At 43.4% G+C, this 11,284-nt stretch overlaps 1 protein-coding gene and 1 pseudogene across 1 annotated transcript in view; one reads left to right on the top strand and one right to left on the bottom strand.

Annotated features, from left to right (window-relative positions):
- Positions 1 to 2,240: 2,240 nt before the first annotated feature.
- Positions 2,241 to 7,177, top strand: LOC130905209 (uncharacterized protein K02A2.6-like; annotated as a pseudogene).
- The window catches only part of LOC130905833 (zinc finger protein 771-like), a 27,967-nt gene continuing 22,361 nt past the window's right edge, over positions 5,679 to 11,284 (bottom strand). Inside the window, exon 3 of the mRNA XM_057819556.1 lies at positions 5,679 to 10,210. Coding sequence (XP_057675539.1) covers positions 9,189 to 10,210 — 1,022 coding nt within the window. The 3' untranslated portion in view covers positions 5,679 to 9,188. The remainder of the gene's footprint in view (positions 10,211 to 11,284) is intronic.

The following is an 11,284-nucleotide window of genomic DNA, read 5'->3' as shown; positions in this document are numbered from 1 at the left end:
CCGCACGACGACTCCGACTCTGTTCCTGGTCCGCACGACGACTCCGACTCTGTTCCTGGTCCGCACGACGACTCCGACTCCGTTCCTGGTCCGCACGAGGACTCCGACTCCGTTCCTGGTCCGCACGACGACTCCGACTCCGTTCCTGGGCCGCACGACGACTCCGACTCCGTTCCTGGGCCGCACGACGACTCCGACTCCGTTCCTGGGCCGCACGACGACTCCGACTCTGTTCCTGACCCTCGCCCCGATGATGCTGCTCCCCGTTTCCTGCCAAAACGTGGCGGTATGGACAACCGAGCACTACCTCGTCGGGGACGCCCGCCTGATCTGCCTGTGCGGTCGCCCAATGTCTGGCGCCCCGGGCGCCCTCCCGATCGACCCGTGCGATCGGCCCACGTCTGGCGTCCTGGACGCCCGCCTGACTGGCCGTGACGGGCTGGTGTTGCTCCCTCCTCCGAGCAACCTTCTGACTTTTTGTTTCCTCGGGACGTCTGGGATCCGTCCCTTGAGGGGGGGGTACTGTTAGGTTTTGTGTTTGGTTTCTCCTTGTGTGACTTGTCCTGTGATTACCCATTGCTCTCACCTGTGTGTGTTTTCCCAGTGTATTCTGCAATCTGCATCCACCTGTGTTACCCAGCTGTTCCTTGTCTCGTTATCCCTTGTCTGCTTGTGTGTATATATGCTCCCATTTTCTGTTCACTCCTTGCTGCGTCATTGTCTATGTCTATGTCCGTCTCTGCCAAACTTCAAGTCCGTTCCAAGCCCTCGTGTACCAGTCCCTCTGATTTAAGTAAGTTTTGTTTTAATCTTGCCCTTAGATCCCCAGTGGTTTTGTTTGTACTTTGTGTTTTTGTTAGTTATAATTAAAACGTTTTTTGAGTTCATTGCCTTCTGCCTCCTGCCTTGCATTTTGTTTCCTGCGTTTGGGTCCACACACACCTGCCTGCCCAGCATTCCCTAACATGGCAGACACATTATGGCTGGAATAATCGGTCATATGGATCCTTTTGAGGAGGCTGGTGAACAATGGCTGACGTATATTGAGCGTTTTGAACATTACGTTTTGGCCAATGACATAAAGGACGCAAAGAAGGTGTCTGTGCTGTTCAGCGTGATGGGTCCCAAAACGTATGGATTACTGCGCAGTTTGGTGGCTCCCACAAAACCTGGTACGATGAACTATGGGGATATTGTTGCTGCACTACAATCCCACTTCGCCCCAAAACCACTAGTTATACCTAAAATTTTTCGGTTTCACAAGAGAAATCAGGGGGAAGGAGAATCCGTGGCACAGTATGTCGCAGTGCTAAAAAGACTTTCAGAGTATTGTGATTTCGGTGGCTATTTGGAGGATGCACTACGAGACAGATTCGTGTGTGGATTGAAATATGAAACCGTCCAAAAGCGTCTTTTGACAGAGAAAGACCTCACATTTCAAAAAGCAGTGGATTGTGCTGTATCAGCAGAGACTGCAGCGCGGGATGTGCAACAATTAAGCAACTCACTCAAGGTAAATGCGGTACTAGCGCAAAGAAGCAACGATTGTCGTCGCTGTGGAAAGAGCAATCATACTGATGATGACTGTTGGTACAAAGACCAGGATTGTTACCAGTGCAGGAAAAGAGGCCACACAAAACAAATGTGCAGAAGTAAAGTTAAAAACAGCCAAGTCAGATAAAATAAGCACAATGATGGAAAACCTAAACAGGCAAATAAACGCTATGTTAAAGAGAAAAAGAAGATTCACCGCGTTGACGCAAATGAAGATGAAAGTGAAAATAGATCAGATACAGATAGTGATTTGGGATTATATTCTTTGTCTTAAAAGGAGATATTCACGCATATCTGTAATACCTGTTGTAAATGGAAAGAAAATGGAGATGGAATTTGACACAGGGGCTGCCGTGTCATTGCTTCCATGGGAGCAATATAAAAGAGAGTGGAGTCAAAGTGCATTACAACGCACAGATATTATGTTAAGAACATACACAGGTGCGCCGCTGGCACCAGAAGGGGTCATTAAAGTGCAAGTGGAGTTAAACAAACAACGTGCTGTTTTGCCCTTGTACGTGGTAAAAGTCAATGCCCCCCCCTTGCTTTGTAGGGAATGGCTGAACGTCATTAAACTGTACTGGAAAGATTTAAAGACTGTACATGCTATTGAGCAACGACAAGATGACAGTTTAGAGACTGTGTTAGAAAGACACTCAGCTGTTTTCTCAACTAGGCTGGGCACCATGAAAGGTGTTAAGGCCAAGTTGACCCTCAAACCAGACAGTGTGCCCAAGTTTTGCCCGCCACGTAACGTCGACCACGTGTGGGGCTGGCGTTGAAACGTCTGACGGAATTAGAGGTCATCTCACCGGTGGCACATAGGCACTACGGGCGTAGCCCAGTCACTGTCATAAAAAGGGATGATACAGTGAGATTGTGCGGGGATTTCAAAGTCACCCTCAACCCGGCACTATGTGTGGATAAGTACCCAATTCCACGCATCTAAGATCTGTTTGCATCTCTAGCAGGAGGTCAACACTTCAGCAAGCTGGATTTATCAAATGCCTATCTCCAAATGGAAGTTGAAGAGAACTCAAAGAAATTGCTGACAATATCAACACAAAAAGGACTATTTCAGTTCAACAGGTTACCTTTTGGAGTAACATCAGCTCCTGCCTTATTTCAGAAGGCTATGGACCATGTACTTCTTGGACTGTCATTTACACATTGTTATTTGGATGACATCCTAATCAGTGGTCCTGACAAACAGACTCACTTCAAAACCCTGGATGCAGTGTTGGGCAGGCTAGAGGAATATGGCTTGCATCTCAAGAAAGAGAAGTGCTTGTTTTTCCAGAAGTCGGTGGAATATTTGGGTCATATCATCGACGCCGCTGGGCTCCACAAATCACCTGAGAAGGTACGAGCCATTGTGGAAGCACCAAGTGATATCAGTCAACTACGTTCCTTTTTAGGGATGCTGAATTATTACGGTTGTTTCATTCCGCATCTCGCTACTGTTCTACAACCACTGAACCAGCTGCTAAATAAAGAGAAGAAATGGCAGTGGACATCTAACTGCGAGGCAGCTTTCCAGAAAGCTAAAAAGCTCCTTGTATCTCAGGAGGTATTGACACACTACAATCCTGAGCTACCCCTCCGTTTAGCTTGTGATGCTTCACCATATGGGGTCAGAGCTGTGCTGTCCCACGTGATGCCTAACGGTGATGAAAAGCCCATCACCTATGCATCACGAACTCTGAGTAAAGCAGAAAGAAATTATGCTCAAATTGAGAGGGAGGCGTTAGCAATTGTGTTTAGAGTATGCAAGTTCCATCAGTACCTTTATGGGAACAAGTTCACGCTGCTCACTGATCATCGCCCGTTAACAACCATCTTGAGTCCAGTGAAAAGCACACCATCAATGGTGGCGGTGAGAATGCAGCGTTGGGCACTCCTCCTGTCAGCACATAATTACACCATTCAGTACAGGAAAGGTGAATTACATGCTAATGCTGATGGACTGTCAAGACTCCCGCTTCCTCATGCCACTATTGAGAAAGCAGGCGCAGTGGAAGTGTTTCTATGCATCTCAACTGGATACTCTACCTTTCAGTAACAGCAAGGTCAAGCATAGCACCATGACTGATTCCACTTTGTCCAGAGTCATGGAAATGGTGGCAACTGGTCATTTTCCTGCCGCTAAGGATGCAGACGAAGAGCTGTCTCCTTATATCTTGCGCCGACATGAACTTACAATTCAACAAGGATGTCTAATGTGGGGTGTGAGAGTTATTGTACCACCAAAATTGCGTCCCCATGTCCTGGAAGAGCTACATGCAGCACATCCAGGTGTTGTGAGGATGAAAGTCTAGCTCGCAGCTATGTGTGGTGGCCTGGCATTGACTCTCAAATTGAACATCAAGTGAAATCGTGCCACACATGCCAGCGTGTGCAAAAAGACCCTGCATTGGCGCCGTTACACCCCTGGATGTGGCCGTCAAGTCCTTGGGAAAGGATACATGTGGACTTTGCAGGTCCATTTGAAGGACATATGTATCTTGTTGTTGTTGATGCACATTCAAAATGGCCTGAGGTACACATCATGGAAAGTATCACATCCAGTAAGACTATACAAGTGCTAAGAGGACTTTTTAGTCGCTATGGTATTCCACATATTCTTGTTAGTGACAATGGAACGCAATTCTGTTCGGAAGAATTTAGCACATTTTTTTTTCTTTTTTTTTTTTTAAATTTCTTTTTATTGGTTTTACAAAAATACAGAACACCCCCCCCCCAAAAAAAAAAAAAAAAAATGTTTCACTCTAAGTTATCCAACACAACCAACCATGAAGTCTAAGTCTAATCGTAAATGTCCAGAGAGTCATAGAATGTTCTTCCGTGCCATCACTTCCAATACAAAATTGTTACAGAATAAAAATACAGTGCAATACATTCAAATGTTCCACCAAATAGGAGCAGCATGGACAGCGACCGTACCGTTGCCCATCCCCCATGGCTAAATGAGCAATATAACAGTGCATATGTCATTCCTGCACTTGTGTAGCGGTGTTGTCAAAGAATGAAAGAAAAGGTCCCCATTAGGCCTGAACGATATTGGGAAAAACTATTGCTGCGATTTTTTTTGGGTTTGCGATATATTGCGATATTATATTGCGATATTAAAAAAAATTTATATGTATTTTTTTCAAGATATTTTCACAAGATGACTTAAATAGCTGTTTGGAAAGACTTTAGATCACCACAGTGTACAGTCATCCCTTGTTTTTCGCGGTTAATGGGGACCAGAACCCGCCGCGATAAGTGAAAAAACGCGAAGTAGCCCACCCCCCATTTTAAATTTTTTTTTTTGTGTGTGTGTTTTTTGTGCCCAATGTATTTATTCAGATTTAGCATTGGAAAGAGATACATACAGGTTGACCCAAAAAAAAGTTTACACTCAGTTGACTGCTTGTTTAAAAGCCATTGAAACATATCTAAATAGGTTGTCATGCTTAAGCGATTCATTAAGGTCACTCAATGCAGCTGGTAATCTCTCATCTCTACAATTCCTGTGCTTCTGCTGAAAATGAAGAAAACTTTAGCTGTACCTGAATTGCTGCGTGCCGGTCTGACACCTACTGAGATTGCAGCAAATCTGAGAATATCCAGATGTGCAGTCTACAAAGTTAAAAAGAAGCTGAAAGATACTGGAACAGCCTCACGAAAACCTGGGTCTGGAAGTGCCGATCTGTGCGGACCAAAAAGTTGATTGACAAGGTGATATGTGGCCACCCCAGAGTCCAGATCTCAATCCCCTGGATTATAGCATATGGGCAACTGTGGAGGACAGTGCCTGTAAGAAGCCACAAACTTCTGTGGCAGCCTTGGAGACGTCCATTGTTAGATCTTGGGAAAAGATGACAGCATCCTACATAAAGAAGACCTGTCAAGCGTTCCGCAGGTGCCTGGAGGCTGTTGTGACATTTAAGGGAGGACACATTGAAAAATAGAGTGTACTGTACATGTTCTTTACAATAATGTATAATTTGTGATGAAATTCTAATTCTAAGCTGAATAAGCATGGCATTTAAGTTGTATTATGGCAGTGTGAACTTTTTTTTGGGGTCACCGTGTATAAGACATGTCCCCCCCCCCCCCAAAGTGATTTTAAAAATGTATATAAATATATGGTTTTTAAGCACTTCAAATTTCATAATTATGATAAGTTTTAAACATAACTGTCCAACCAAATCATTTTTGAACAAGAATAAAGTACTGTAGCAGATAAATGCTTGGCTTTATTAAATGCTTCTGTTTATCTACTTTAGCTGTGACCGTTGAAGTGACATGTAGACATTTCAAACTCATGATCACTTCTGGCATTTAAATGTCTCCAACGTCCCCACAGTACACACATTCATTCCAGCGCGGCTTCCTTTCAACTGTTTAACAAGTTAAACGATGATTGACAGATGCCCGTGTGAAGTCTGCTTCTTTGGCCAGATCAAAGCCATTGTTGTGCCGCAGTGACTGAGAGGATCAAAAGGCTGGGAGAGGGAGGGTAGGAGCCTGTGCGCAGACCAGAAAGTGAGGCGTATGTGGATAAAAAAAAAAAACTATCGCACGTGCTTGCGATGGGACTATTGCGCACACGCACATCGCGATGGCGATGTTTAAACGATATATCGTTCAGGCTTAGTCCCCATGTACTATAAAATTTCTTTTCAGAACCGCGAAGAATATATCTGATTTTCTCGAGCCTAAGGTTCATCAGCACATCCCTTATCCAATGCGATGTTGTGGGTAGGGCAGCCTCCTTCCACCTCAAAAGAACCAAACGTCGCGCCAAAAGGGTGGTAAAAGCAATAACCCTACACCCCCAAGTAGGCAGCCACAGACCCTCCGGTAAAACTCCAAATATTGATATTAAAGGATCAGGAGTGATCCTTTAATTTAGCACATTTTTTAAGTCAAATGGTGTCAAACATATCCGTTCAGCACCATACCATCATGCCAGTAATGGTTTGGTGGAGCGTTTCGTGCAGACGTTCAAGCAGGCTTTAAAGTCTTCCAGAGGAACCAAGCCTGTACAACAGCGGCTTGATGCATTTCTGCTGACATATAGAAACACCCCCCATGCAACAACGAAAGAAGCACCTGCTGTTGTTCGTTGGACGGAAATTGCGTTCTCGTTTGGACTGTCTGAAACCTGATGTTGATCAAGCAGTGCACCTATCACAGGATGACCAACAGCAGCGACGTCTACAACACTCAAAGGACAGGCAGTTTGATGTTGGAGAGCCAGTCCTTGTGCGTTTATAGGAAGGGGGAAGAGAAGCTGACACAAAGTGTGGTGATGGAAAAAACGGGACCATTGTCGTACAAAGTAAATGTGGAACCTCATGGAACCTGGAAACGCCATGTGGACCAGATGCTGACTCGTTCCACATCAGTACCATCACAGACTACAGTGAACATTCCTGTAAGTTCTTCAGTGAGTGATAGTTCAATCACAGCTACCACTAACTCATCTCACCATCAAGATGATGCTGATGAAGTTCCCAAGATCACAGATCCACCTAAAACACCACCGAAGGAACCAACCAAAGTAGTAGAGACAGAAAGACGCTATCCTGTGAGGATTACAAAACCACCTGCTTGTTATTGTGATGAGTAAACGTTTAGTTAAAAAGTTGGTACTAAGTTGATTGCAATTTGTATGAGTACAACTGTTAAAAAAATAAAAATAAAAAAATGTTAATGTTATTGACAATGTATCTTGGTGGGAAGGAAAAGTTATGTATGTACCTGTTATTCACGATTTTACCACAAGATGGTATCAGTTGTCTATGTTCTACATGTTGAGTATGGGAAGTAGGAAACAAAGAGAGATAATAAATGAAGTGTGAACCAGCCAACAGTGTCTGCGTAGCTCGGTGTCAATGTAAAAGTGTTTACATTAAGACATAAAAAGGAGCGACATAACACCCTTGTCTCAAGAAAAAGGGCAAAATAATCCCTTGTACAGGCTCAGGGGTTTTGGGACAATCTACTCCCAACTTCAAGTTAGGATATGTTTGTTTTCTGTGTTTATAAGAAAAAAATAATCTTTAAAATCTTGTTCAGAGGAACCATATTAAGAAGGGAGGAAATATGTTGTTTTTGTCTTGTACTGCGAGAATGCCTCAAGGTGCCGCTATGAACCTTATGAATAATGCTTGCGTTCATGCTCTTGTTACCTATGACTTGGCAAGCAATAGTAAAAGACGTGTGTGAGACAAAGGAGTGCGTCCGTGGAGTTTATTCTGTCGAGTAGTCCAAACTGAGTGAGAACCCATACACAAACAGAACAGTCACACTCCAGACTCACGGCAACAGCAGCACACACAGATAACCAAATTGGCAAATTCATCCATATGAATTTGTACTCTGATCCTTTATTGAGGTCGTCTTCTTTGTGAACAGGCCACATGAACAGATGATATTCTTCTCAGCAACCATTTCTTTAATCACGCCAGTCACACTCTCTACTTTGCAGCTACCATTAACATTTTGCCATTACACAAGGCATATCATCTAAAACAGCTGGCCATTGTGACATCAAAATTGGCAAGCTAGTACACTGCAACTGTAAAGAAATAAGTGGTACAGTAGTGTTTGAAATAGTCCAACGTGACTAGCAAAATGGTTTTGAGTTTGTAAAGTCAGCAGCAGACACACACACACCACTTTAGAGGAATTGATTAATTGCAGAGCCTTAATTGTGTGTACAGGTAGTCCCCAGTTTATAAACAAGTTTCCGTACTAAAGAGAAAGCGCTCTCATCTGCAAGAGAAAGGAGTTCAATCTGCAAGAGAATGCACTTCGATCTTCACGCAAACCAAAATGGATCTGTAAGCAAATCAAAACTTTCTTTGAATAACGCTTTTCATTTGCAAACCAAGTTTTGGCATGGTTTCAACTCCATATACTAGCTCTTTAAAGTTTGAATAAGAGTCGAGAGATTTTCATGGGCAGGGGCTTGTATGTTTAAGCACAAACAATTTTAATTATCAGTGTCCAATTTATACGACGGAGTATGAGGGCCAAATAAAGAAAAATGAAACAAAAGGACTACGTTACTGTTACTATGTAGAAGAAAAAATGTTAAACAGTTACTGTTAGAAAAAAGGTCATATTACTGTTGGAGTAATGTAGCTGAATAAGCAGATACATACTTCATGGAGCGTGTCGCCACCTTTGTTAAATCAACAATAACGAAAACATCTCATGAGGCTGTGTTTTAGAATGTGTTTCCAAAATAAGAAAATCCTTAATCTTTAAGCCAATTTACATTAAATTATAATCAACAAAAGAATTTAGACTCATGCATCATCGTAGCTCCCAGCCAAGGTACATGTACATAAAGGGCATAGCGGCTTATTCAGCTCCATTACCACAAAGTAATAATACCATTTTCCTCGAAGCCAACAGTACGACTGTTTGTTCTCTCGTGAGAGGAGATTTTTTTTCTTGTATTAACCGTATGAATTTAACGTCATAGTAGAGCTGGGCGGTAAACCGTAATATTTACCGTTACCATGATGGTTCACGATGACGGACGAAATTTTGACAATTGAGTTTTTGGATTGAAAGAAAAAAATGTAAGTCTTCTCAACCCGCTGTGACCATATGTTGTTGGGCTATGCTCAAAAAGGTTCCCTGTGGTGGGTTCTTGTGTGTGATTTTAAGTTGCTCTTGAGACTGAACCTATTACCACACACTGAGCAGACGAAAGGTTTTTCACCTGTGTGGGTTCTTGAGTGTGATTTTACATTGCTCTTGTGACTGAATCTTAGGTCACAAACTGAGCAAGGAAAAGGTTTTTCGCCAGTGTGGATTCTTGTGTGCATTTTTAAGGTGCTCTTGCGACTGAATCTTTGGCCACAAACTGAGCACGAAAAAGGTTTTTCGCCAGTGTGGGTCCTTGTGTGCATTTTCAAGGTGCTTTTGAGACTGAATTTTTGACCACAAACTGAGCAGGGAAAAGGTTTTTCTCCAGTGTGGGTTCTTGTGTGTATTTCTAAGGTACTCTTGTGACCGACTCTTTGACCGCAAACTAAGCATACAAAAAGATTTTCACCAGTGTGGGTTCTTGTGTGTGTTTCTAAGGTTCGCTCATTACTAAATCTATGACTACAAACTGAGCAGACAAAAGGTTTTTCACCTTTATGGGTACTTGTGTGTGTTTTTAACTGCCCCTTGCGTCTAAATCTTAGGCTACAAACTGAGCAGGAAAAAGGTTTCTCACCAGTGTGGCTCCTCATATGCCTACGACAAGAATACCTGTTAGCAAATGTTTTGCCACAATGAGAGCATTTGCTGAGTTTGTCACTGCTAGCTTTCTTATGACTCTCATCATCACTGTCAGAGTTGTCTTCGCTATGTGATAGTGGAGCGATGAAACTGTCTGCTTGCAATCCTTCTGTTGAGCTGCTGCTGCCACTTAGAGGCTCTGTCCCTCCTCTGGCCTCACCAGTCGACTTGATGATACCTTCTTCCTCTTTAATGTATGGCAGCTCTTCCTCCTTTTTGACAGGAAGTTGCTCCTCTCCCTCCTTCTGTTGACAGGGCTCCGGCTCCTTCTCTTTGATTTGGGGGATCTCAACATTCTCTTTGATGCCAAGATATTCTGGCTCCTGCCCCTCAGCACCAAAATATTTTCTGAAACCTGCAAGACACAAGAAAACAAATGATATACTTTATAGACATTCTATCTAGCTAGCAGGCCGTGAGGTAAGACTGGACGAGAGAGCAAGAGAGTATCTGCATGCGCGTATGAGATGACAAATATATGTGTATCTTGCCATCTTTGAGCCAATGTGTCCTTTATGTGAAAGAACTGTTGCTCGGATAAAAATGGAAAATAAGAAATGCTATTTTGAGAAGAGCCACGGCAATTTCAATAAAAAACGCCCCCAAAATTGGCGCGCCGAACAGCTAAACTAAAAAAAGCTGAAAAAGTCATACAAGACTTCGCACGAAAAAAAAAAAAAAAAAAAACTGACCTCATGCATGAAGGGACAGCAAAACAGTTCCCTGGATCATGAGTATGCAGAAGAAACCAACCATCTAGTGCCCACGCGACTAGATTCATTCTGGGCTGTCATTCCCATGATAACAATGTGCCGATTGGAAGGTAGCCATCGTGCATGCACACGCCCTCATTCTTAAGGGGCAAGCAGTGGCAACTTATTTGCGGCAGGAGCTGGCCACTGTTTTGCTGTTCTGTAGCCTGGATCATGGGTAAGCACAAGAAAGCATTTTGTGATGCAGAAATGATCAAAGAAATGTTGCCTGCAGCAAGAGACACCTTGTTAAAAGGCATGAAAAGTGAGACAACAGACCCCAATCACGTGACGTCACAACTCCGCCCCCCCGACTGGTGCCGCCATATTGTCCGTCAGCTCATCGTGTTTACATACGTATTACCGCGACGTACATTCCTCCTATTACTGCGTGTTTTTCTGCTTGTCTAAGGAATCACCACCTAGTAAACGAACCCAAAAACCTTCCTGACAATCGTTAACATTGATGAATCAAAATGGTGAAGGCATGTGTGGCGGCTGGTTGCAATAACAGAGAAGATAAACGGTCATTTTAGTAGTTGCTGTGTGCCCATTGTTAAAAGGGCAAATCTCGAAAGCAGCACGGTTTGTTTATCTCGGTCCATGATGCGTTTTAGTGTCGACAGCCGTTAGACAGCGGCGAAAACATCAATATGATGCCAACACGATCGCAGACA

This window comes from Corythoichthys intestinalis, chromosome 17 (genome assembly GCF_030265065.1).
Source record: "Corythoichthys intestinalis isolate RoL2023-P3 chromosome 17, ASM3026506v1, whole genome shotgun sequence".
Taxonomy (NCBI): Eukaryota; Metazoa; Chordata; class Actinopteri; order Syngnathiformes; family Syngnathidae; genus Corythoichthys; species Corythoichthys intestinalis.
The sequence above is the reverse complement of the archived record's forward strand: the minus strand, read 5'-3'. Positions and strand labels throughout refer to the sequence as shown.